The sequence below is a fragment of the Neolamprologus brichardi genome, chromosome 20 (assembly GCF_056152115.1).
Source record: "Neolamprologus brichardi isolate AB-2024 chromosome 20, ASM5615211v1, whole genome shotgun sequence".
Classification (NCBI taxonomy): domain Eukaryota; kingdom Metazoa; phylum Chordata; class Actinopteri; order Cichliformes; family Cichlidae; genus Neolamprologus; species Neolamprologus brichardi.
Window position 1 is genome coordinate 25057780 of NC_142123.1, and position 27846 is coordinate 25085625.

The 27846-nt window shown below is 38.8% G+C and overlaps 2 protein-coding genes across 2 annotated transcripts; one reads left to right on the forward strand and one right to left on the reverse strand.

Annotated features, from left to right (window-relative positions):
* Window positions 1–107: 107 nt before the first annotated feature.
* bltp3a (bridge-like lipid transfer protein family member 3A) lies at window positions 108–18107 on the reverse strand. The gene is made up of 21 exons (XM_006794255.3): window positions 17884–18107; window positions 15128–15290; window positions 13764–13802; window positions 13420–13511; window positions 13148–13337; window positions 12316–12456; window positions 12016–12186; window positions 11613–11793; window positions 11366–11452; window positions 9017–9187; window positions 8493–8632; window positions 7530–7671; window positions 7201–7394; window positions 5880–7075; window positions 5608–5768; window positions 5385–5524; window positions 5143–5293; window positions 3600–3865; window positions 3341–3449; window positions 3077–3168; window positions 108–2791 (listed from the first exon to the last, which is right to left on the reverse strand). Exons 1-21 carry the CDS (start codon window positions 17925–17927, stop codon window positions 2675–2677), a joined length of 3987 nt encoding a protein of 1328 aa, XP_006794318.2. The 5' UTR covers window positions 17928–18107; the 3' UTR covers window positions 108–2674.
* A 1240-nt stretch (window positions 18108–19347) lies between these two features.
* LOC102795863 (protein ILRUN-like) lies at window positions 19348–27223 on the forward strand. The gene is made up of 5 exons (XM_006794254.3): window positions 19348–19598; window positions 20949–21103; window positions 22158–22355; window positions 24597–24922; window positions 25489–27223. Exons 1-5 carry the CDS (start codon window positions 19447–19449, stop codon window positions 25522–25524), a joined length of 867 nt encoding a protein of 288 aa, XP_006794317.1. The 5' UTR covers window positions 19348–19446; the 3' UTR covers window positions 25525–27223.
* Window positions 27224–27846: the final 623 nt, after the last annotated feature.

The following is a 27846-nucleotide window of genomic DNA, read 5'->3' on the forward strand; positions in this document are numbered from 1 at the left end:
AGAATGATACTTTGAGTTTTTTGCTGAGACAGCGCCATAAATTCACTGATACATTGTAACATACAAATATGCATTCAGTTGAAAAAAGATAAAGACAAAATGTGTTTAGCAATTAATCATTTATTTTTTTACTTAAATTAATCTCTACATACTACGTTTGGTTCACAGAACCAGTTTAAAATTAGTCTTAATTAAGTGATGAAGACAATATAAAATTCTATTTAATCCTACACAACTCACAAAAAAAGTGTCCAAACATTTGCATCAATTAGAAAGATTTCACAATTACTCCTCCAGTCATTTGAAGTGATTTACATGAAAACAAGTGCAATCTCCACTATACCACACAGGTGCAAGTAATCCACAAGGTATAACCAACAGAACATCACTTCAGCACATGCATCTAGAGAGAGAACACCACACTCTGGAGTGAATCTTACACCACTCTTTGTCCACTTCCTTTCTGCATGGCACACTGGGAAAAAGTTAGATTTACATAGAAACCCTGGCCTTCTCTGGAGTGCAAATAACCTCCGGTGTAACAGGTAATGAGCAGATTTAACTTAAAGCACCAGTTTTTTTTTGTGGAACAAAAATGCTACTAAACATGGAAGCTTGACTGAGGAGAAAGAAACTGGGTAAACCTCAGAGCTACATGATGCATCCAGCACGGCACGTTCAATTCCGTACCAATATATCCGCCTACCACAGGCATGCAAAAGCAAACACCAACAGCTGAGAAATATATCACATCTCTAAGTGATAATGAGGTTAAAAGGCAGTCTATGTTCTATTACATGTATAGATTGAGGATATTTTGAGTTACACAGGTAATTGATCAGCCCGTAAACGGAAGAACTCCACATCAAAAAAGTGTAGTGTTACGGTTCTTTGTCATGTTTGTGGATAAACTCGAGTGTCTATTGCTTTGACATCTAACATTCCTCTTTAATAACATAAAATGTCGGTCAAAGGCTGTAAATTTGCTAAAGTGCAAATTTAAATTGTAAATTTGCACTTGCTAAAAAAATAAAAGAAATAACATCTTAAATGAAGTGTATGCTGGCAAGTCAACACCACCAGAGGTCTCAGAAGGACCGTTATGAGTTTAAGTGAGTGGAAGATTTCTGTGACAGCTGTGCAACCATTAAACCCCTGCCAAAAGGCAAAATAACAAAACGCTAATTTAACATTAAGACACTTTTAGATAAAATGTAACTGACAGCTTCATGAAATGTTTACCCAACCATCTTGGATAAACAAGTCAATCGCTTCAAATCCATGTAACAGACTTGTGTGGATAATGGGAAAGGACAGAAATTTAAACTTGCAACTGGCCTGAAAAGATCATATCTGCAGATTAGGATTAAATACAGTTAAATATGAGTGTTGTAGTAAATCTGACAAATATACATTACATTATCAGTACCATAGTTCTTATAAATGTCACCTTCTTTGATTGATATGGCTTGAATACAATGTAATAAGTCAAAGCTTAAAAACAAAACACAGGCAGTAAAACAAATGAAGTCTATGATGTCAAATCACTACACACAATACATGTGTACAGAAGTAATAACACTATCAGTCTGAGTTGTTTCCTGGTAAGCTACAAAACACAATTAAAGAGCACAGGTACTATACCATTGCTAGCTGGTATATTCTCAGATGTCTTTATGCCAGAGAACTGGACTGACAAATCCAATCAGGTCAATAAATTGAACCTTGTGTGCAACCTCTCTACCGTCAAGGGAAAGGCACATTGCCTTCATTGGACATTCAGCCACAGAGCACATCGTTTCACAGTACCAAAGAAGCATAATCAACATTTTGCAACTAAAAAAAAATATATACATATATAACACTGGGGAATGATTCAGCCTCTATGCGTAACCATGCCCCCCTGTTGATCAAATAACCAGGTGGAATTTGAAATGAATCAGGCTCGTCATGAAAGCAGTGGAGGTACGCTTTCCCCCTCCTTTTAAAGTGCTTTTTTCCCTACTTGTCAAAACACATTTTCCACCAAGTGGGAAAAAAAACCCCACAAGTTTACTTTACAATTAACAAAAGTAATCTTCGTTACTAAGTCTAGCTCTCTTACTGTCAGTATGTATATGTGCTACATGTAAATTAGCACTGTTCAGGCAGCATGCTTGAGAATATGTTTTGTGAAGTATTGAGATGAACTAGCAGCTGTCTGGCAGTGTCAGTGCATGTGAAAAGAGGTTTTGGCATGTTTTATGTGTGTAATACTGTTGTAACGCAAACAATCACTAGTGAGAATTAAAGCTTAATAATATGTACCTTTGCATGCTGCATGACAAAACACTAAAAACACACAACAAGTTTACCGTCCACACTTATTTGGATGAGAAATTACCAGAAGAAGAAGAGTTGTTTACAGCAGTGAGGACTATCTAGACCGTTAATGAACCTATGTTAGTTCACCAACTTCCCCATCCAGTAATTGTTATGTGGCTTCTTTTTTTTTTTTGTAATTTCATAAATAAAACAAGGAAGTAATCCAAACACTCATCTTGGATTCCTCTTCTTTTGAGACATGTCTGATGTCCAGACATGAGTGACTCATGCTGGTTCCCGACATTCAGCCTGACCAATCCCATCAGCATTCTTCAGCAGCGACAGATTCAGAAGTCAAGCACAATGAAGTTCAGAGGGTAAATTTGGGGTCATACTTCCTGACTTCCAGCAGGAGGCGCTCTTTCTCTCTGAGAGCCTGAGTAAGTGCAGCCTGTACCTCACAGAGCTGTGACTCCAGTGGTTGTATCTGCAACAACAGGATTAATGGATTAGTTAGCTACAGACCATGCGGGCTGATACGTGATTCTGAAAGCACTACCATTACATAACTCTGTGCATTTAAGACACATCGCTGTAAGTAAGAGGGCACTAGTTTTACATCTGTATTTAAAGATTAATAGTTAATCTAACTGAGCTGAGTTTTAAATATCTTGACCCCACTAAAAATGAATAAAAGTCAAAGATACACACACAAATTTGAGCCCCAGAAAGCGGTACATTACAGAGCAACACATCATTAAATACACATTACCTCACTCTGCTGTTGGACAGCGAAAGAGTTGTTAGGGTTATCCCCACCAGTTTCTGGGAAATCTCCTAATGCTTTAGAGCCTCCACCTCCAGCTGCAGCCAGAAAGGAAAATAGTGATGATCAGTTTCTGTTCATCTTTCTTTAGAACTGTGACAGCTGATACTCTATAGCTGGGTCTTTGTGGTTTCAAGGTTCATGATCAAGAATCTAAAATTCATCATGGTGAAAACAATTCACGTTGAAAAGCGTTCTTTTCTTGCTCACCTCTGACTCTCATGGTGCCATCATCACTACGCTTGAGAACCAGCTCATCTACAATGAATGTGGCTGGAACAGGTTGGGGGGCTGTGGGGTATATTCTGGGGCCATCATCCTTGAAACAAAAATTAATTAATTAATTTTTAAAAAAAAGTTATTTTGGAAGGTTGATGTTGAAAATTTTTTAGTGGAGTTTTTGTGACTCAACAGATACCGACATCCAAAGCAAACACTTCACATGCCACGAGGACAGAAAGACACTTACCTTCATCGTGATGGTGACGTTGCTCATGTGCAACTGCATTGGCTGACCGTCAACGCTGAATTCGTCTTCAAGGAAAGGACCAATGTTAGTAACTGTTGAGGCTAACAACTCAGCCTGACAGTCTTGCACTCTCACATCCAGAAAGCCCAGTGATTCAGCCAGAGCAGAGCGCCGAGCTGCAGCTGGACCCATTTCCGCCCGCATGCACAGTGCTGGAGAGGCACTGCTACCCTCCCTACTCTGCTTCTGGACTGGCAAAACTGGTGCTGCACAACAAAAGAAAAAAAAAGGTACATTTGTAAACCATTCTGAGAACGCACACAGAACTCAGGTTCCAGCATGCTCTCCCAACATTAACTAATCTAGTTCAATTTTTGAGCTGAGCTAATATGTGCATACAGTGCTGTGAAACCCTCCTTACGAACTTCTAGGTTTCTGGATATTTGTCATACACGTTTCAGAATAAATAACCTTTAATGTTAGAGAAAACTTGAGAAACTACAAAATGCAGTTTTTAAAAGAGGATTTTATGTATTAAGTGAAAAAGTATCTAAATCCACCTGGCCCTATGAGAAAAATTTATCGTCTCCTTGTGCCACAAAACTGGTTGTGCCACCCTTGACAATGGGAAATGTAATCAAACATTTGCAATAACTCACAGTGAGTCTTTCACAACGCTGTAGAGGAATTTTGGTCCACTCTTCTTTGAGAATTGTTTTAAATCCAGCCACAGTGGAAGATTTATGAGCATGAATGGAGATTTGAGGTCATATGAAAGCACTAGGCCACTCCAAAACCTTTTTTTTTTTTTTTTTTAAATTCATGTTTCCATCAATTATGGCAAGTTGTCCAGATCCAGTCTGTAACATCAGTGCACTAGTGAGTATTTTCTCAAACGTTTTGGGCATCATCAAGATGTTTTTTGCTAAAGGTGAGACAAGCCATTGTGTTTTTTTGTTGTTGTTGTTCAGTATTGGCTTTGACCTTGGAAATCTTCCACAGATCCCATTTTGGGACAGTTTTTTTCTTATTGATCTTAAGTTGTTCTGGGTTCTTTTGTGACTTCCTGGATGAAAATTGAGTATTCTTGGAGTAATTTATAAATTTAAATTAAAAATGTAATTTTACTTTTTTAAAAATCAAATACAAAATAAAATTTTGTATTTACTTGGATTATCTTTGTTTAATATATTGTTTGATGTGGTTGATATTAAAAAAAAAATCCGGAAGGGGACAAACACTTTTTCACAGCACTGTATACAGTCCCTGTATAAAGTATGTTTTTATGAGTTCATTATGAAGGATTGTTTATGAGCCAAAAAGCTATTAAAGACCACGAAACAGAACCTATTCATTTTTGATTTTTCTTAAGCCCAGTCACACTAAGAATCAAACATAATTTAGTTTTTTTCTGAATGTAATCATCAACCCACAAATAAGTAAACAGGAAAAGAAGCATGTCATGAGTAAACATTAAATGAGGCCATGGCATAGATGAACAGGGGAGTAAAATTATTTTTTAGCATGACAGATAATCACTTACTTTGAATGACACCAGCAAGCACGTCTGACTGTCTGACATTACCCATGTGTACAGGGGTAAGAGTTTGCGCTTCAACAGCCACAACTTGGTCTTCTCCCTTTACCTCAATGGTACAAGATGTTCCACTCAGGATCAGCAACAACACTGAGGACTGTACAACAGCACATCAAGTTAAATTTGAACTAAATTAAATTCAAATTTAATCTACTTCTGAAATTTGTTATATGATCGCAATAACCCACCATGTCCTGAGAGACATCCTCTGTACTTTGGGACAGGGAACTGCTAAGATCAGCTGATGAGCCTCCCTCTGTCCCTGGGGCTGGGCTGCCTCGACTGCCAACAGGTGTGCTGTTAGGGCGCATGGACTCCATTCCTGATTCTGGAACAAGAAACAAAGTTATGGTAGATGCCACTTGTGCATGTCAGAGAAATGTATGTAGAATCTTGGTAGTTTCTAAACACCTGAGTCCAAGAGGACAACAAAACTGTCACTGATGTCGCTATCCACAGAAAGATTTTCATCAGGCAGGCTGCCATCCAAGATAGCACTGTCAAAGGAATGCTGGGAAGGAGACGGCTTCATGGATTGTTGACGAGGCTCTTCTGAACGTTGAACCTGTTCCCTATGAACATACAGACACAATCTGTGATTAAGGGAAATCCAATGAAAAACATGAGGTGCACAGACATAAAAAAAAAAAAACAGCATTAAGCAGGAGAGTACTAGTGCTTACTTTGCCTGTGGACTGAACAATTTGCTCATCCCCGAGCCACGACTCAACATGCTAAAGGCATCTTTTGTTATTGAAAATGCCCCTTTAGTCAGGTCCAGCGAGGCACTAATGGCATCTTTGGTCACATCCTTGGTGACATTAATGGCGCTCGACAGCTCTCCCTCAAGGCTGAAGGTAGACGGTTCTCTGGAGAGTACTACAGACTGTCCGGGTGAGAGGGGAGGAGAGGGAACAGGAGCCTCCGGACCCTCCTCCACAGCCTCATAAGCCTCCTCCACCCCTCCATCTTGTTCATCCTGGTCAAATCCAACTGTATTGATGGAGGAGATACCGTTTTCTAATCCACTGTCCTCAAGAGCAACATCAGAGTGATGAGATGGGGAGATGTCAGAGTCACTTATGGGGCTGTCCGTTTCAGGAGTGTGGGGGACGACTTCTTCAGGCTCTGTGCAGGCTGGTGGTAAAAGCAGACCCAATTCCACTGAGTCCACCACAAGGGCAAGGCAAACTGTAGCCATTTTTGTCTTCTGGTCATGAGCCTGCTTAACATCTCGTATATCCCGGCCCAACTCTGCTCCCAAGCGAGCCATTGCATCTTTCATCCTGAGCAGTGCAACGTACTGATAGTGGTTGAGCCACATCTTCACTGGTGTGATTGTGTGGGCCAGAAAATGGACCGAAGCAAGTGTAGCCTCTTGCTGATGAGGCTCCTGCTCTGAAGAAAGCTGATGGGTTTTGCTGGGACTGGAGGAGGAAGACAATGAACCGCTTTTAAAGGCACATGGCTGACACATCCACACAGACATGGCAAAGGGCTCAACAAAAGGCTGAGTTTTGCCTTTGGGGAATCGCCGTGCTCCATCAAAGCCTAATGTAACATGGGACAGACTGAGAGACCACATGTCCTGGGATCGCAGCTGCTTTCTGTCCAGAGGCTGGGGCTCCATCTCTTGAGCATGCTGAAGGAAGATGGAAGGAATGGGGTTGAAGGCACTCAGGTCTCTGGGGTAAGGGCAAGGTGGTGTGGACTGGAAGAAGGTGCAGCTGGCAAACTTTTCACATGTAGTATTGAGGTCCACATTAGACCCATGAGGGCAGTGGCGGGTGTTGCTGAGAATGATTTGGGGTATAGTGACAGAAAGAGACTGAGGACGTTCTGGATGGTCCAGTATGGATGAATCCAAGGGTATTATCAGCTATAAAAATATAAATAAACAGAAAATTACTGGCTCAAAATTCTATACAAAATACAACAAAGATTGGTAACAAAAAGGACCAAAACCAGAAAATATTAGTACGCTATAATCAGTTGAGTATTCACCTTAAGTTGAGCTGCATCCATGCGGATGTCTACATGTTCATCAGACTTGTTACTGTCTTGTAAATGGTAGAAGGCTTTGACCTGGTCCAGGGTGTGTAGGAGACCCCTGGTGAACAAATTAATCCATAACACACTAGCTGGGTCAACACAAAGCTGCAGGCTGTTTAACTGGGCATACAGGTTTGAGGTGGGCACTGCAAGAAGGAAAATATGGGAAGTCCAGACACATCCAGAATTAGACGGAAATTAAACCAGCATTATTGAATACAATACACATAAAATGAAGTGATCCTTCTGTGATATTAATGAAAAAATAAATAAATAAATACCTGGTAGATTGGGATTGTCAGGAAAGTAGTATTCAGTAAACTGCAGATGAACTGCTGGTATGTTGTCTGGTAAATGCAGCGCTTTACGGTTACAGGATAACAAAGACTGAGTCTTTTTGTTTTGTCGGCCTCTTGTAGACACCTAAATGTTAAGAAAAAAAAAAGTATTATTGGAAGTATTGATGGATTTATATTTTGACTAAACTGCCTTATTTGAAATATATTAAGAAGCAAAAGATCCTGAATTACTAGCCAGATGTAGAGGGAGGTTTAAGAAAACAGAACTAAACCACCTGAGTCTGAACATCAAATGATTTCCTGTCCCAAATTTAAACTAAATACCACACATTTACACACTTTCCCCTGGGTGTCTCTTGCTCTAAAAATGAGGAACTACAAGTGCCTTGAACTAAAATAACCCTGAATATTTTCTTTCATGATGAAAAGTGCAGAATATCTGAAGTGAAAATCCAGAACAAGCATGACTGAGTATTTCAAAGTAGCAAGGGGTTTTCTCTGTTCCAAATGAGTGGCATTACAGCTGACAAAAGAAGTCACATGTATGTGATGGGATTTTTGTGTTGGTGCTGAGGTATTCTACCCACATTTCATTAATTGTTTTGCCTATCACACTAACGATCATATTGATGCAGTAATAGTCATCATTGCAATTATATCACTATCTTATCTATTACCACAGTTCAAGAAAGCAACCTGACGCCCTGAGCTGACGTACCAATATTTTAGATTGACCATGTCATGTGGCTGGTGTGAAAGAGACATTTGGTTCCTCTATAAGCCCTGCCAAGCACGTGACTCCAAAACTACAAACTGGCCAGAACCTTTTGCGGTTTGAACCAACTGCAAGGCCCGACTGCTTCTACTTAGGATTAGGGAATTAGTAAGAAGAGCAAGGCTTCTGTTAGAGCAAGTAAATCAAATGAGACAATGATAAAAACTTGCCTGGTGAATGTCAACATCATCCATCCTGATCACCACGCAGCTAGATCGCAGCCTCTTCAGTGATGATCCCGAAGCAGCTGAAGTCTTGCTGGCTGCCTGCTCTTTTTCAGACGAGTTTAACTTGGGACTTGGCTGTCCATCTGAAATATATAAGTAAATGCTCAGTTGCAAGCTAAAATAGAGTTCTCCATAAGAATTTGTGACATAAATAAGTTTTTTTTTTTGGTGAATGGTCACCATAATATCTTTTAATAATAATTTATAGTAGGCCGTTGTGATGAAGGAGGTAAACAAGTAATTAATCTACCGGTGTGCATGAATAATGTTACGCAGTCATATATATATTTATTAAAAGCTATTAAGTGAACCTTGAATGAAGTTGTTTTATAAGATGACTGTTGCTAATATCATCAGCACTAACTTTTCACTCCATCTACAAGGTTTTTATCTTTATTTAGGGCTCAATCTAAACTAAAGTTTAAGAACTTTACCAAGATAAGCAGTACCTCAAGTATTACTCATACCTTGTGCTGTTTTTGCAGGGGAATCCTTGGCTGACTGGGGAATTTCAGTATGTGGTCCAGGGATCCCTGAAGCTTCAAGTCTTCTCTGATACTCTTGCAGTAGTTTCCCAGCCCACTGTGCGTGGGCCTCCATGGCTCCACTGTGACGTTCCCAGTGTCGACTCCCATCAGCTGTGAAAGAATAGCAACAAGAGGCAGTTGTGATTCAGCAGTCATGCTACAGTTAAACTAGTTTTAGAGATTAAAATTTGTTGTACTATGTAAATAGCTACACAAAACAATGATGCATATCAGAAAAAATATAGATCAACAACAACAACAAAAAAGACAAGGTCATTATTTTCAATAGTAGAGCGTAGAAAACAATACAGCATGCCATAAGGGTTCAAAAAACAAACAAACAAACAAGCAAAGAAAATCCAGAGAAACCATTAAAGCTGGAATCTAAGAATCTAAAATAAGTAACGTATTTATATACATTTTAACCTTTATTGTACGTTTTCATGATATTATTTATACTACATAAAGATTTCAATGATATATTTTGCATGTAAACTGTTCCTGCTCTGTGAGGCTGTAAAGTGATGAAATGGTAACGTCAGAAATGACACGACGTGAATACAAACATCATGATGTTAAACAGGTATAATGGCCATCACCCTGGTGTATCAGCATTCCAACAGCTGCTAAAAAACCCTAGACATATGATACGTTCAGCAGTAGCTGGTGGGAATGTCACATGTTTTATAAGTACATAATGACAAAAGAATGTATTAGACAAATAAGATACAATCAATGTATTTTATTTATTTATTTTTAGTTTGATCTTCTGGTTGCATTACATGGCAAGTCAGAAGACTCTCGATCTAAAGCAAAGAGGTCCAAGGCTCTTATTTTTTATATAAAATTTAAAATGCCTTCATTTTCATGGCACGGTCATGTTTAGCCTATAAAAACTCTGCTGTGTTTCTGCATACAAGCCTTCATTGACACATTAAACATTCAAGAACACACTGGATCTTTTCTAGAAGTCAAGTACTAAATGACTTGACTTCAATAACAGTAGTCCAGCTACATTCCAAACCTTTGGGATTGACAACATGACAGATAAAAGACTTCTAAACAAAGGGAAGGTTTTTGGATTTTTTGATTATAGGTCACCAAATACCCCAACTTAAACGAGGATTTAATTTTACTGCTTTTTAATAAACTTTGTTTGTCTTATAATATGCCTTCATTTTGGCTGTGGTTGGTGCTGCTGTGCCAGTGTTTCTTTGTGACAGCTGGACTGACACAACATAAAACTCCAGTCAAAGATATTTGTTATCACGGCAGTGGTTACAACACCGAGTTGTGAAACCCAGTTTTGAGTGCTGCCTTCTTTAGTAAGAGATGCTATCAAGTGATGATGATGATGATAAAAACTTAGCAGCAGACAAGAACCAAGGACATAAACATTTATATATTTTCTGCATCACCAAGCTTGTAAGTGCCAAGCTAACACTGGTGTAATTTTACAGCTGGGCTTCATTCTATGTTTTTTGTAGCCCAAAACTCATTATGGTTCATTCTGTCACTGCACTTTCTTGCAGTGGTAATCAAACAGCTTTGGAGAGTACACACAACCAAAGCCACAAATGTAAAACTAATTGTGGTTCCAGTGGAAAAGTCATTATAAAACCTTCTAACCTACGCTAAAATAAATAATACTGCTCAGTGTACTTTCAGTATGTATTAAACTGGTGGGCTGAATTATCGTCGACCAGAGCTACAGAGTTAGTGGGGCTAAAAAGTGTGAAGGAAATTTGAAATGTATGCATTTATGACTTAAACACAACTTTTTAAGAGACTGCAATTTTTCCATAATGTATCAGTTTAAATGAATCCTAACACAACAGAGATTTTTACTTGATTTAAATCTACAACTCGAAAAGTAAAGGAGTCAATACTTTGCAAAGTCAGTGTTCACACGCTGTACAGTATAAATACACACTATGTGCACACATTTGCTCATCTTTCATAATCATGCACTGTGTTAATGTTGATATCTTCTTATATTTACTTCAAACAGGTATAATTCTTAATGACACAGATTTTCTTTTTTAAAGATCCTTTTTTAAGAGGTTTATTTACTTTAATGAGCTCCAAGGGTGACTGCTGTTCTACATTCAACATTTCAGTAATTCCACAGAGTAACAGCACTGAGAACAGTCTCCCAAGCCACTAGTCTGCTTGAACAGTAATCCTCCTAAGAGCTAGTCCCGAATGAATGCTGTGGCTTTAGTGGGAGGAGCACAGAGCCTCAGGGTAAACTGCAGCTAAATGAGTCAAAGAATCAGTCACACTCACCAGGTCTGTGGACGGGATAGTAGTCAAAACCTAGCTTCCTGAAGGTCAGCTGCATGGCACCCTGCAAGCCTGGTGGGGGAGGCTCATCTATGTAATATCACATGACAAGAGTTTTAAAAACCAGCCTGACAGCAATTACTCTTCAAATGCTGAACAATTTCATATATTTAAGTGATTAGCATGTGCAGACAACACAGAAAAACGTAGTTACAAGACAGCAGCACATGGTAAGACACTTCTTTCTAACCTTCATCCATTGAAGAACTGTCATTGCATATGTGTAAGTCCAAGCGTGAGATGAAGGTGTGGTAAGAAGACTCTTTGACATCAAAGAGATCAAAGTATTGGCTGATGTTGCTGGGGGTGCCTGTGGGAGCCGGTTGGGGCTCTGTCCACAGACTCTGGAGGCTGGGAGATGGTGGGGCAGTCTAAACCACAGAAGAGGCAACACATTTAAAATGACCAAGATGATGATTTAACAAAACTGGTAAAAAATGTCTTACAAAAGTAAGTTTTATCAAATATCAGTGAGCGTTTCTTTTCTGTTGTTGTTGTAACATAACTTGCTGAATTACTATATCCACAGATTTAAAAATTGGAATTCTTTTTTAATGATTTACATTATACGCAGCAAAAAAGTAAGGAAAGACCTGCAAGGATTCGGCAGCCATGCTTTTCCTCTGCTGTGCAGATTTCTCCATTGCTTCACTGAGAGATTTGGCATAATGGATGATGGCTTTGAGCTGAGTGTCTGTCAGCACCCACAACAGGTCGTCCAGAATGAAAAGCAGCTTCGACGCCAGCACATTACAGTCCTTTATCTGGGCAGAACAATGATGACATAAGGACATTTTATTTATTTTTATTTTTTTTTATTGATGGTTTAATGTTTCTGATCTGAAACCAGTTCTCTGTGAGAAAAGCAGATGAAGGCTCAACTACAATCTTACCCTGCGTTTAAGAGCAATGCGAATGCGCCCCTGGTTGGTGATGAGCCTTAAAGGGGTGCTACTTAGATCTTGGTCATCGCTCTCAATGGCATCTGCCTCAATACGTAGAGTTTGCCAGTTAATTTCTTTGAATGTCAGCACCTGAATGGGAAAATATACATATGAACCCATCAAACTATAACCAAATAAAATAAACAATGCGAGACTTGTTATGATGGTTATTTTGAATGATTGTTACCAAAGAGAAAAGGGAACAGACATTTGCTTTTAACTGGATTACAAACTCTCATTCTAAAAGGCTGTTTATCCCAAAATAGTCTGCAGCTACCAAAGACCAGACCATGTGACTTGATTACACACCACAGAAGTCATTTACAGCAGGCTTAATGAGCAAACACGATTTCTGTGGTGGATCATTATTTTCAGTAATACATTACACCAGCGGTTCCCAACCCCCGGGCCTCGGACCGGTACCGGTCCGTGAGTCATTTGGTACCGGGCCGCGAGAGTTGAGGCTCAGGTGTGAAATGTATAGTTTTCGGGGTTTTTATCGGTTTTCAACGTTATTTTGTTATCGTTTTTATCGTTAACTCGGTTTTCCTTGGTCTATTCACGTGTGTTATGAATAAATTTTCTTTTTTTGGTACCGGTACTAGTTTTATTTTGTTGTATTTATCCGCGACACCTTAAAGGCCGGTCCATGAAAATATTGTCGGGCATAAACCGGTCCGCGGTGCAAAAAAGGTTGGGGACCGCTGCATTACACGACTAAAATGGATCGTGCTGAAGCTGTGTCGGGAGGAAAGTGAAAGCGTTTGTGTGTATAAAGTACCTCTCCTCTCTTTGGATCAGTGATCCGGGTGTAGCGAAGATCACTACGTTGCCATTTGGGGTTCAGGCTGTTGCCTTGTAGCTGCCAGAGCTCAAAGGACGCGTGGAAGGCCTTAGCCTGGACCTTGATGGTAATTGAGTTGATCCTAACAGACATGCCCTCTACTACTTTTTCAGCAAAGCCATACTCGCTGTAAATACACACGACATGGGATGCAGTACAGGATTACAAAACAAAAATGTTTCTTTAGCACAGAATTTGTGAAAGCTTACCTCTGGCCTGCTGTTATAGCTATGGGAGAGGGGCCATTGGGTGGTCGAGGTTCTTCACATGTCCTCATCTCTACCTCGACCTTGTCTAAGAACTAAACATAAGAGGAGACACAAACAGTCAGAATACAATTCAGCAAGCAAATTAGAGATGCAGCCAAAATTGAGCATATAAATATAATAATCTTTATATGCTTATCAGTCAAATAAACAGTACAATAGCAAAACAGGATATTGCTAGTGTCTTCCTAGAGTAAGGTTATTTTGGATTAAAGATGAGAAGGAAGCTAAATGTTGCAGAAATGTGCACGAGCTCTGAATAAGGACCAAAATAACACAATTCTTACCAGGCAGATGGGGCTTGTTTTCAACTTTGTCCATTGTATCTGAAAAGACAGGACAGCAGGGTCAACAGTGTCAGTCACAAGCACTTGCCGCAGCATTCTGTGTTTTTGTCATTCGCAAGCACATAGTGAGAAGGAAGCTCACACATTATGACACAGCAGCTGTGACCAAAACTGACACGCTGTAATATTTCTGCACAACAAATTAACTGGGAAACAGTAGTACTAGAAATAGTTCTAAGCATCATCTCTGTCTAGCATGGTAACTGAAGTGCTACATGTCACGGGCAACAGATTGCAGCCAAGCATATGGTGTGTTAGGCTGCTGCTGACATTTGGTAAGTAGCACTCAATATAAAGAAGGCCAAAATTTATAGGAATGTCAATAGATGTGGTCATATACTGACATACTGAACAAAGCAACATGCTGACATGTTAGTGATCCTAACAGTGACCCTACAGAAGAACTGAGGAAATCACCACAGGCAACAAGGTCCATCCTTTGGGGACCATGAATGTCTGTACAAAAATTTATGGCATCTAACAAATGCAGTTAATAACTTAGGTGACTAACAGATCAATCATCCGTTATTCCAGAGAGTCATACCAAAAGCAAAGCTGATTAAAATGGTGCAGACTCAATGGTGCAGACATTCTTCATATTTGTGTGGGCTGCAAGGTTGGGTCTGGTGCATTTTTGAAAACAGTAAGACAATTTGATAAAACTAAATAAGTAAATGTCAGCAAATAGCTGACGTTATCACCCAGAGTCAGCTGGGTCAGCTCATTGTAAATATTTATTTGCAAAAGTATTCATTAAGTAATTTTTTAAAATATGTGTTAAAATATTTCAGATAAGATAAGATTTTTCAAGAGAAACTGCCATTCCACTTGAAGGTTGTTTGGATTTTTTGGAAATACAAATCAGACATCCTGAGAGCTAAATATACACTAGCTACTGTATCTCAGGATCAGTCTAGCCTGCAGGCTTTGGTGTCCCTGTGAATCATGGCTTGCCTGTCTATTATCAACAAACAGTAATGGTTTGAAGGGTCACAACATTTGCAGCAGTGCCTCTAGTAGTGCTCATCTTTGTGGTTCTGCCACTGCTCATTTCCTCAAAGATTCAGTGGACTATGAATGCTAAAATCTATTTCTGAGACACTAATAAACACCATATACTTTTGTTGAATTAAAAAAAAAAAGAACTATGAGACAAAGACATGATGTAAAGCGCTATACAAATACAGACCATTTACCATTTTTACCATGTACATATCCGATGTGTGACAGGTTTGATCTACTATAGTCTTCTTTGAAAAGCACATCAACTGTTAGACCATTTACAGGGATCAATATAAACATACCCTGATGGCAGCCTTGTTGCAGTAGACCCGGGTTACAGCCAGCCATGTAGGCAGGTCAAGCATGTTCTGCAGAACCTCTTCATCAAGCTCGAGGTTGGACAACTGCCCCTCCCCCTTTAGAGTACTCAGATTGATTTTGTCCGGGGACAGATTCTTCGTAAACCTAAACAAACCAGTTCAAATATAATGTTTCAGAGTGAATACATACAGAATAAAACTGGAAAAAGTTTAAATAGTATGCATCTAGGAAACACCAGCATATGCCACTGATGATCTGTGAGACAGAAATACCTCAAATTGAATAATGCAAATATGGAGGCAAGATGCTTTTGAAGTAGTGCAACTGGATGACTCATCCTGAGAGGCAGCAGCATTCTTAATAAAGTCCTCCAGCTGCACTCCCATCTAGAGCACCCTCTTCAAAGGGTCTAAGGGTAGCAAGCTCCAAAAGCCAGGAATAAAAATTCAACAAACTCAGGGTAAATGTAGCAGAAATAGCAGAGAACCGGAATATTGATTTGTTTTTGGTTTTTTCCACCTACATTACATGGCTGAAACACCACTCTGAAAAATGTGTGTGACATTTCAATTACCAACTGTGAGACATTGCTTAAAATGAGGACTAAGTGTCATTTGATTAGAGCTACAGATAGTAGCTCACAGTTCAGGATGTTCTTTAAACTATAAAACTTAGCATCATCTGATAACATGCTTTTCCTGATAAACGTGAGAAGTCAGTGAGCTCCAGCTTCTTTTTTATATGAAGCAACAAAATAATGGCTCATTATCTATTGCAGAAAAAACCCGCTCTGCTGCTTTTCACATTAACCCCAACAGACATCAGTGAGTCAAGCCTGGGGCGTAGACCTACTTCATATGGCTGGAAATACAACACAACTTTGAAATGACAGTCCAAAGTTCTTCAAGGTTGTTCATACTTATCCAAAAGCCCAACTGCTTAGCTGTACAGTTACAGAATACTAAATTGGTTAAACAATAAACAATGTTAACAGTTAACTAAATGGTTAACTTTAATCTGGCTGAGGAAGTCAAGTTTAATCAATTATATGCTTGTTATGCATGTTTAACTTCTTGTCATTACCTTGAATGCAAAGTAAGCAGAATATGATTTGACCATTTATGAAATGACCACGATGTTACAGGATAACTGCTTTACTGAGTCAGATACTCACAAGGAAAAATTAAAAATGTTAGTGAACTACAAAAAAAAATTGAAAATGCTTTAAAACATGGGTTTTCAAAGAGTTGACAACTGTTAGTTAAGAGCTGCACAAAACAAACACATTTAGCAAATAGTGGTTTGTGTTAGTAATTGCCTTTTCCCATTTATGGCTTTTTAATTATTAGTTAAGTGGCTTTTACACTTCTTGACATCAGCTGTATTTGTTAATATTCAGATGGTTTAGTCTGCTTAGATGGCTACAACAAAATAGGCTGAAACTGATTGCTATGGATGAAATGTACAGAAGTGCCTTCTTTTCGTGACTGCAGGGAGCATATAACGTTCCCATGGGCCACCACTGTCCAGCAGACTGCACTTTGAGGTTTTAAGTGATTTATATCAACAGCAGGATGAAAAAAATGAAATTGAAGAGATGATTGGATCATTTGCTATCATAGAACAAGCTATGGCAAGCTGAGAATGTGCTTGCATGTCAACCTTTGATGTCCACTCTGTCCTTTCTTCTGCAAAATTTGCTTTAATTATTTAGTGACAGAGACAACAACGAGGAGAATAGCTGTTAGTCAAATGCAAAGCCTCTAACTGAGCAGACATCCACTGTCCAGGCTCATCAACTTTACTCTTTATCCCATTTAGCTTTTGAGACCTTTTATACACATTTCTTCATTGCTCTCCCACCCAAATTCATTTCTTAACAACTGTAAGCAGTTGTTAAGCAATAGCTGAGAACACATTCTCCAACACCACCACCTAAAGTTGACTGTGCATCACAAAATCGGAGGCTGTCTCCTGAGGAAGTAAAATCAGGTCAGATGTAAAGAATACATTGTTATTAAGTCTGAAAATAAGGTGACGTCTGAGACAGGGATATTCCAGACAACTCTAATAGCAAACATGGACTGATAACAACAATTCGTTCATTTATTACGGCTTAGGACAGACATGCTTTTTATCATCCTGATAAATATGTCTGAAGGACAAAGATAGATAAAATGACGTGTAATTCCACCATAACATTGCCGATTTAGAGCTTTGCTTTCCTTTTCCATGCTTTTTATGCCGTGAAGATGCGACTTATTCATGCACTGACAATAAACCCATTCAATATGAGAAATTTATTTTTTTTAAATAACTGTCAAAACCTCATACCCGACCCCTGTATGAATAAAATAGACATTCGTTAACTGTAGATCGAATGAATTTTGTCAAATCTGTGTTACCATTATATTTTCACCCCAGTGAACGCTATAGCATGGACATAACCGTTTAAAAGCAAGGCAGTATGTAGTCTATAACCCTGTAAATAACATACACATGATTGGGAAAGAAGATTGGCATCCTGTGTCGTTCACTGCCTCTTTACACTTTCTAACCGTTATTTGCAAGTCGCTACTTCAATGTGGAGCACTAAACCAACGTGGACATCAAATTACTCTGACTACATGCAGATGACAAATCGCAGCCAACTAACCTTTGCTGTGGTTGTGAGCAGTAACGTTGCAACAATACAGCTGGGCTAACTGGCTAACACTAACCCGAACCTGACACTTACCTTGACAAATGTTTCAGGATTTGCTTTTTAATAATCCCAGCCATTTCTGCGAGCGTTAGTGTCGAAAAGTGTCGGCAGTTTTCCTACATATATAAACATATGTTAGCTCGCAGGCACCTCTATATTGTACACAGCACTAGCTGTGTGCATCTTCTTAGCCGCTGCTGGCACAGCACGGCACAGCACAGGCTAGCCGCTAAACACCGCACAGAAGCTAACCTCCTTTTCTCTCACACGCACGCGCACTAAAAACAACTTTAACGAGAAATCGCAACCTGCGCCAATGACACAATGCTGCCCTCTGCTGGATATTCAAGGGAAGTGGGAAGACAAGTGGCTTTGAACTGAGGCTGAACGATCCCACAAAATATTGAATTAAACTAGAAATAAATATCACAGTGAGCGACTGGTATTGCTTTGACGTTATGTGTTACTTGTTAACACACAAGCTTACATTTTATATGTATTCATATACATTTAAAACCTTTAAACACAGACTTTGAAGTTTAAAGAAATCATTTAAAAATATGGCATTATAGTAACTGCATATATATTTTAAAACAAAACATCAACTAGGCAGAATATTAATACTGAGGGATATGACCTCATGCAACTATTACAGTGGATATTGGATTTTTATCTTGTACTTAAACAATGGCTCTCTTTCCTTTCAACAAGACCACTGTGAAAACAGTGCTTTTCTACTGGGAAATGTCATAATGTTTTTCCTGACAGCTTAGTGATATGCACAAATAAGGCAAAGTAATACAAGGCACATTGGGTGTTAGGTAATGTGAGGACTGGTCCCCAACTTCCTCATTTCACTGTGAAATTTAATTTAGTCATTTCTTTGTCCTCTTGTCTTCTAAAACAGCTGTATGGCACCACCCATGGCACCATCAGATATGTATCCATCCCCTTGCGTTCAACAGTAGCCCCAGTAGAACTTTGGGAAACACTCATTTAAAATTGTGTTATATTTGTAAAAGACTATTATACATGGAAATTGGAGTTGGTTGTATTCCAATATTGACATTGTTTCTTTGTTTAGGGGTCCATGTACAAAATACGATCTACAGTGTGCTGTTTGCTTGCGGGGGGGGGGGGTTTGGGTTTTTTTGTTTTTGTCTACAGGTGTTTATTTTACAGTTTAAACAACTGCATAGTCCCACTGCTAGTACATCAAGTATCACCAAGAATATCGTTTTGCTTAAAACTATGACATTTTCTGGGATAATAAATAAACGATAAATTGTTATATGTGATATTCCTTATGTTGTTCTTTTCTTCTTCTTCTTCTTCTTCTTATCATTATTATTAGTGAATAATTTACATTTTATTTGTGAATTATTATTATTGGTATTTTAATTAGTCTCCCAGTTAATTACTGTCGTATACGCATAGAAGATGTTTAATTAGCGTTCACATTTTTCAGTCACGGAGGTTCGGGATGCAATCAGGTGACATGCGCACTGGACCCTGTTACCGAGTTTGTTATGATAAGTCGAGGCCTCGGACTAAATTAGGAGCCAACCCCCCGTGTTTATCCGGGCGAATCCCGAAATGGAGGGCATGGACCTGGACCAGGAGCTCATGCAGAAATTCAGCTGCATGGGTACAACAGACAAAGATATCCTCATATCAGAATTTCAGAGACTTCTTGGGTTTCAGCTAAACCCCGCAGGATGCGCCTTCTTTCTGGACATGACCAACTGGTGAGCTCGGGGACTCGTATGGCCTGCTGTTTGGTTAATGTTAGATAATATATAATGTGTACCAGCTAGCTTTCTGTGTAGCAGCATTTTTTGTACAAAGATAGTCTGCCTGAAAAACAAACAAACAACAGAAAATATCACTGAAAGTTTTGTCCTCGCAGAACAAAAGCGTTTACGTTGGCCATAGAAGCGTCGGCTCAGTGACGGCTAACGACGTTGAAGAAGCGTAACTAGCTGAGTCAGTGTGACTCCGACTTTTGATTGCCTGTAACAGACACAGTGAAGGGTCGCAAGATTTGCATACCGGTGGAAAATTCCGTTGAAACAAATACTTTTTCGTTTAGGCACAACATAGCACCGAAGTGGATGCTGTATTTGACAAAAAACATGTTTACGTGTGTTAGCCTGTTGTTAGTCACCACTTTTATTCTGAAAAGCTAGGACGTACAGGATAGCTAGCTAACTTAAACTGAACTAAACGGATAGTTAGGATTTATTTTACAGTCTTTTAACTTGTTATTCAGTGAGTTACATGAGTACCCTTTAAGATACCCGTTACCTTTATTGTCGATACAACTACAGTACATTGTGTATATACTTTATTACGTAACCCATCTACATTGAAGTTGCAGAGACGGAGCTCAAAGATCACTGAAGCTCAGAGATCTGGTTGCGCAAACCAGATCAATCTTAGCCGGACAGAATGTATTTCAGTTTTTTCACGTACGGAGGGTACTTGACAAGTCTTGTGTTTTTTAGGAAAAATGTGACTTCCGGTGGCATGTTTTAACAGTGAAACAATTCGCGGTGCCATTGCAGTGTACGGAAGCGAAAATGAATGTGCTGCTGAGGGGAAAGGCCATTTTGAAGTCATCCCAAAAATAGATTTCTCTGCGCATATGCGGCGCTGAGCCAGCTAATGCGGGTCTGTGGAAGATCAACTGTTCCAGCAGTGCGTTCACTGGGAGTGGGGCTGTTGTAGTATCACGTGATCTCGCTGCTCTGCAACGGGGTTTCTAAAAATAAAAACTGCTGGTTTATGGATGACCTGGTGTCACGGGAAGAACCCATCCTTAATGTGTCATACAGAAGCGTGATCTGTCTCCTTGTGATGCCTAATGATGGGGATGATTTTTGTCAGTGTACAATTACTAACTTTAAATGAAGCATGGGAAAAAAGCAAAAAACAAACAAACCCCCAAATGGCTGAATTTAACCTTCACATGTGTGGAACGGCTATAGCCTGTAGAATCATTTATCAACCAGCTGTAAAAACTGAGGCGTTACTTCCTCAACTGTATTATAAGTGAATATTTAGATTTACTCTAATTTCTGGTTTTTCATTCTTAGGAATTTACAGGCAGCCATTGGAGCCTATTATGACTTCGAAAGTCCCAACATCAGTGCACCCTGCATGTCCTTTGTAAAGGATGTGACGATTGGTGAGGGTGAATCCGTTCCACCTGACACACCTTTCACAAAGACCTGGAGGATACAGAACACCGGTAAGTCAGCTAGAATAAGAATAACACTTGTGTTGGAAAATAAAATAGTAACAGTATTTCCCAAAGGTTGACTGCTTTGATGGGGTGGGTTGTCTGCAGTGGAGACTAATGTTGGTCTGTCCAGTTTTGGCTTTAGATGAGTAGCACTTGTTGGGAGCTATTATTTTACCTCTAGTTGGCTAGAGAGTTGTTGTCAAGTGGAGTATAACTGTGTTTTCATCAGCATCACTCAGACATGCACATAAACACAGTGACAGCCATAGACTGAAGTCTGTTGACCGCAGATATACTAAAGTGTCATTATAAGTGACTGCAAAATGCATGCACCGCTGTGCTCTCAAACCCATTGATTTCATTGGCAAAACAGTTTGTCACTGGACAAACCGCAGCACTCAGCTTGGGAGTGCTTAAAGACACTGTGGTCATATTTTAACAGATATGAACTTGGGCAACAACACTGTAATGACTGCCTGAAATTGTTTCTTCTTGTAGGCTGACCTGTGTGTAAGGCCAGTTTACATTTCTTATATCATCCTTCTAATAGCTTTACAGCTGTATTAAACCTGTGGAGGTACATAGGAAAAGAGATGCAGATATTGCACAGGAAGTTTTGAAAAGAGCCTATTTTGCTCTGTCCTTCAGCGCTCCCAACAAACAGCATACTGAATCCAACTGCAAGTACATTGCACGTGGCATCCTGTGCAAAGGCCCTATTGTGTTTTCAATGAATCTCATTTTATTTAAATAAGGTGGCATTACGTGTTACATAACTGAACTGTGGCTCTTTTGATTCGCTTTTCTTGTGTCAAAAATGTTAGGAAAAAAAATGTAACTTTTCATGCAACAGCAAATCACTTGTTTATTTAAATGCTGCAGCTCTGCCTCTTGCCAACCAAGGCACATTATATAAAAATATTACAAAAGAATGAGGTAGTTGGTTGAGCAGCCTGCCATTCAATACTGATCTAAAATAGAAGCTGATCATTGGTTAGTAATCACTCTATCGTACATAAATACAGTTCGTAACAAGCAAAATTGTCTGTTTGTCTTCCAGGTGCAGAGTCATGGCCTCCAGGAGTTTCTCTGAAGTATGTTGGAGGAGATCAGTTCGGCCACATAAACATGGTGATGGTGCGTTCTCTAGACCCGCAGGAAATGACTGATGTCAGTGTGCAGATGCATAGTCCTGTATCTCCGGGTATGTACCAGGGCCAGTGGAGAATGTGCACAGCTACCGGACTTTTCTATGGAGGTGAGAACTACAACTTTACTTAAAAAATGTTAAATGGAGTTACTTATCGTGATGATAAGTAACTCAATTTTTATGATAAGTAACTCCATTTATTTATTTATTAACTTCTTTTTTGTTTTGTTTTTTCTAAATGTTTTTGCTATAAGACAGTCAAAATGTGTTTCCTGGTTGATTCTGATGGCATAGGATTAGGGGGATTTCCTTCAGAGCTAAACAAGGGGTTGGAGCCATAAGTAATATATCAGCTGCTAGGGCTGTTCGATATAACGATATATATCGGATGACGATATAAAAACATCTATCGTTTCATTTTACGCTATCGTTTGTTTCGTGGTGTTGCAAAATAAACTGTTTACGGCAATATTTTTTTTCATCATTTTGATCGTCACTGTAGTGGCTATATTAATTTCTTAAAGTTCTCTCTTTCTCATAACCACACTATGGATGGACAAGCGCCTGTTTTTATGCGTTGTCGTTAGCAACAAGATGGTAAAACCATCGCCTTGTTTATTTTCCACATAAACCTTTCACAATAAAGTTCAAGATCCTGTTGAGACTTTTCAAAATAAACTGAATCACGTGAAAGAGTATGCAGAATATTTACAGATGAGAAGCAAAAACGAGCCGTCAGGTGCTAAAAAATAAACCTTAGACTCAAACGTTAGAACAGGCTTTTCCCCGCAGCACGCTGTGTAATAAATACTCACGAAGAAAACGGCGGCCGTTACAACTTATGTCAAAAAACGTATAGTTTCATGCATCGGTTTAAACACTCGACTCCAGGTACATGACGCCCAGCTGGAAACACTTCACGCAAATCGAGCTGCCCGAGATTCACAGAATTTACAGAAAATGTTACATTTTTGTGATTTATATCGTTATCCGGACGATAGATGTCTTATATCGGGATATGAGATTTTGGTCATATTGCACAGCCCTATCAGCTGGTACAAAAAAGAGAGAAAACTAGAAATATTGGGTAGGAAGACATTAATAGACCTACAGCTGGGGGATAACTTACCTAAGGTGCAAGTAAGTTATCTTCAATAAATGGAATTTCTTGAATAAAAAGAAAAAGTGACTCTAATGAAGTAACGTCATCTTTTTGTCATGCTAACTTACTGTTCAAGGTTTAAATTCTATTGTGGAAGCACTGTGGTTGAAGCACTGCTACGCAGATGGTTATTCTTCAGAGCTTTGTTGGAATCTTATTTGGTCTTGGACTTTTAGACAGATAAGTCAAGCTATTTGTAGAGTGTCTTTGTTTGGGGTTTTTGGGCTTTGTTATGTATACACAGAAGAAAAATGTTCAAATCAAGTAAATCTTATTTATATACCTTGATATCACATTACAGTTTTGCCTCAAGGGGCTTTACACGGCACACAACAACCCTGTCATTAGACAGTTAATTAAATTAGTCACATTTTGTTTGTATGTGATTCATGGCTTACGTAAGCTGCTGACGCTGAATTATACATGTCGTCCAGGCTTACTTTGTGTTGACTTTACAAAACCTAAAACCATAGTCAGAGATAATGGTGTTTCGACAGTGGTTATCAGCTTTCTTTGTTATCTCAGATCTTTTGCTGGTGGAAACGCTGTATATAACCTACTCCAGACAAAACTAGACTATCCATTTACCATTAGTTACCATGGTGATCTAGGCAGGTAAAGAGAGACCCACTGTTGGGATGCTAACAGCTCGGACATCAGGATCACCATACATTGCTAACCCATTAATTTTGCTACATCGTACAATGTGCCGTGCCGTAGTAACAGGGAATTATTAGCACTTCATCTTCATTAATGAAGATGAAGTGCTAGATCATTTTGTATGGATATGCTGCAGTAAAATTATTAATTATTTATCATTAAATTAATTGATTTATGTCCTATCAGGATGTCTCTAAAGACTTCTCTACTTACAAATTAAACTGGAGAGGGATGTTGAATTTAAACACTGGGCTTTAATATTTCATCCACCTGTTCATCACAATTATTTCCCACCTAAAATAATTTCATGCTGACTTAAGGAGTAAGAAGAGGGCTGCAGATCAGAATCACATTAAATCTTTGAGGATACAAGGTGTAAAGTGTAGTCCAGCCTAATTATTATACAGTAAATATTTTGTAACAGTTTGATTTATGGGTATTGGGTAATCTCCTGCATATAGACACAGGTTTAGTTACATGTTATCAACTCTATGATTATGTTTAAGCACACCATTGTCTATTTACAGATGTAATTTGGGTGATCCTGAGTGTGGAGGTTGGAGGACTCCTTGGGGTCACACAGCAGCTTTCCTCTTTTCAAGCTGAGTTCAACACCCAGCCTCATCGTAACCTGGAAGGAGATTATAACCCCTTTGCCTCACCAGAGAAAAACAAGTGCCCTAACAGCAACAACAACAGCCTTCGCGATGACAGCAACCATAGAGTTGCAGAGGAACATTGGGAGGGAAGCCCAAACCAGCTGCAGCAAGACCAGAATGGACTTTCACAAAACTCTGTGGATATATTAGCAAACAGTCTACAAAGCAATCTATCAGTAGTCTCTTGCAACCAGGTGAGACATATCACAGAGCAACAACATTGTCTGTGCACGTTAATGAGGGTTGAAGTCGCGCTGAATCTTCTGTGGACAAAATTAAAAAGTCAACATTTGCCTTTAATAGATTATCCCGAGTGGTGGTGTGCTCAGAGCACATATTAGAACTAAATGCAAAGTTTACCAGCTGTAATTTTGCAGTGTTGGCCAGGACAGCTCCATGCTGTTGTTGGTATGGCACAGACTAATGTAACTATACTGAAAAATATAGACTTTAGACACCGAAAGTCTGTAAAGCTGCTGTTTAGCAAGTTCAATAGATTGGACTTTTTCTGCTCGTGTCAGCACCTTTTAAAATCTACTTTTAATGTTTGCAGTTGCTAAACAGGAAATACCCTACGCCCCTAGTCACACAGGCGTAGAGATTAGTTGGTGATGCCCTTGCTGAGTGGGTGCTGGAAGTTGCTAGCAATCACTGAATTAGTTGCAGCGACTGTAAACTGTGAAGCTATGTTTTCTGTCTGTTGTTGGTCTACTACGACTACTTTTTTTTCTTTTTTTTAAATCCTTTCTCTTTGTTGCAGGGTATACAGGAGCCCTATCCATTTGGGCACTCTTAAATCATGGGACTTGTGAAGGAGTGAAGCAGCACTAAAATCATACCTCTGGAGTCTGTCACACCAACAAAAGAAAGAAGAGGTTCGTCAGTAGAGTGGAGAGTGTGGAGATTCAAAAACACTTTATGCAAAGTCCAGTTAGACTGAATATCCGGAGGCCAACGCTCCTGACATGCAGCTCAACCAACATCCTGCACCCACTGTATGCACGTGTGAATGCTAAGTTAAAAATGAGTGCTATGAGTCTTCTGAGTGATAACTTTTTTCTTTTATTTTTCAAAAAAAATAATAATTTTTTTAGCAGTCAGAGTACCCATTAAACAGATGACAGGAGTGTGTGAATGTTTGTGTATTTGTGTGTGGATTGTGCAACATGAAAAAAGAGAATTTGGAGGAAAAGCCATTCACTTTGCCAACTGATTCTCCGGTTTCTACTCTGATTTATTGGTATGTTGATTGGGTTTGTGGACTCTTTGTTGTCTAGACTACTAAATTCCTGAAACATAATTTATGCATTTTTAAAGAAACAATATTTTCCAAAAGCTTATTTGAAGGTTAGATAAGTCTAAACTGTGTTTTTCATGCCACATACAGTATGACCAGTATTTTGTAAGCCGTTAGCTGGAAGTTTAGAAACAGTGCAGCTTATTTAAACAAGAGGAAATCGGCCAAATTGAAGCTAAGATCAGAGAAACAGAAGTCTCATACATTAATTACAAATCTTTTCTGACATAAATTTATTTTGTATTATTGGTAAATGTTTCTGACTTCATAGTTGGGTCATTAATTCATACATTAATTCATAAAAAGTTTAAAAAAACTAGATTCCTGCAAAGTATAAGATGCGTAATTCAAGTCATATAAACAGAAGTAAAGACATAATTTCTCATTATGAATCCGTTTGGTTGTTTGTTTACTGCTTCAAATTCAACTTAAAGCTGTCTTGGAAATGTTTTTAACATATTAAGTTGAATGTAAATGATGAATGTAGAAGGGGAAAATTCTTTTGGAAACATATAAATTTACCCAAAGATTCTTAATGGGATATTTTCATTCAACTGTCAGTTTTATTCATGTTATTGTTGGATTTCATCTCGTTAAATTTATGTTTGAGAAGTTCCATTTAAAAGACTACAAACGGTCTCATTGATATTTCTCATTTAATCACACGCTTGATTATTTTTCTTTATCACCAAGCAAATAACTGATTCATATCTTCTTTTTTTTAAGTAATGTTATTCAGCATTTACTTAATTGCTAATCTATGCACTGAGTAATGAACCCCAATGGCAACGCCTCAGTGTACCTTTTCTCCTTGGTAAGAAGGTGTGTTTTTTTTATGCTGTGTGTTAGATCCCTGTCATACCCTTTTATGTTGAGGCCTGTAACCTGATGAGTTGACGTGAGAACACCGTTCAGCTGACACTTGAGGATCCATGAGATCTAAATGTTGCTTAGAACAATGTGCATTTCCTGTTAATAAAGAGAGAGATTAATGTTTATCTTGCTATCAGAGGTAGTTATTGTCAATTTAATGTAATATTGCAAAGTTTCCACTGGCCAAAATGAATTGCAGAATGAATCAGTTGGCATTAGACTCAAACAGCAGCACATTTAGGTGAGTGAGAAGCAAACAGATGAAAGCTTATTTCTGGTATGTTTGATGAATGTTTGTATGATTAAATTATCAGTGAAAATGAAAGCCTGTGTGGTCATGCTTTTCATGGTTTTATGAAGCGACTCACTAGCAGATTCCAAGAAAGAAAATTAAACCTTTAAATAATGGCTGTTAATTTTCTTTAAAGTCTTGGTGTTTCGTGAACACATGTGACATAGGTTGGATGATACTACTGATGACATTTAGAAATTCTCTGAATTGCTCGGAAAGCTGAAATGTATTTATCAGACACATCTGGCATTTTTAAAGTTAAAATAGTCGCTACAAAGAATTGAAGTTGCTGCAGTGAGTTTATTTATGAAGGGCCAATGAGAAGAAAAGGAGAAAAGTTTAAAATGCTTGTTGGGAGTCCAAGAATTAAAAAGATGTGCTTGAAAATCAGCATAACACATCCACAAAAGATCCACCTGAGTGTTGGACAGTCAGATCCCGGAGCGGCATTACTGCTCAGCTTGCAGTGTAGCAGTATCAGGTCTCCTTTTCATGTATAGCATAACCAGGGCATGGCACACCTGTCTCAGGTAGATCCGGTGATCTCTCTAATGTTCTGCTAACTTCCATTCTGGGAAGTTCCTCATTAAGGTGATGAATGCAGCAATGAAGTCATTTGTCTTTAAAACATAACACTAATCTCCTTTATAATGTAT

What these genes read in the sequence shown, in the direction of transcription:
- LOC102795863 (XM_006794254.3), top strand. Translation starts at nt 19,447, where the DNA reads ATGGAGGGCATGGACCTGGACCAGGAGCTCATGCAGAAATTCAGCTGC. An exon ending in TTTCTGGACATGACCAACTG is followed by an intron (nt 19,599 to 20,948) that starts GTGAGCTCGGGG and finishes TTTCATTCTTAG; the next exon opens with GAATTTACAGGCAGCCATTG. An exon ending in CAGTAGTCTCTTGCAACCAG is followed by an intron (nt 24,923 to 25,488) that starts GTGAGACATATC and finishes TCTTTGTTGCAG; the next exon opens with GGTATACAGGAGCCCTATCC.
- bltp3a (XM_006794255.3), bottom strand. Translation starts at nt 17,927, where the DNA reads ATGGCTGGGATTATTAAAAAGCAAATCCTGAAACATTTGTCAAG. An exon ending in TGTTGTCCTCTTGGACTCAG is followed by an intron (nt 5,525 to 5,607) that starts GTGTTTAGAAAC and finishes TTCTTGTTCCAG; the next exon opens with AATCAGGAATGGAGTCCATG. An exon ending in AGGATGTCTCTCAGGACATG is followed by an intron (nt 5,294 to 5,384) that starts GTGGGTTATTGC and finishes GCTGTTGTACAG; the next exon opens with TCCTCAGTGTTGTTGCTGAT.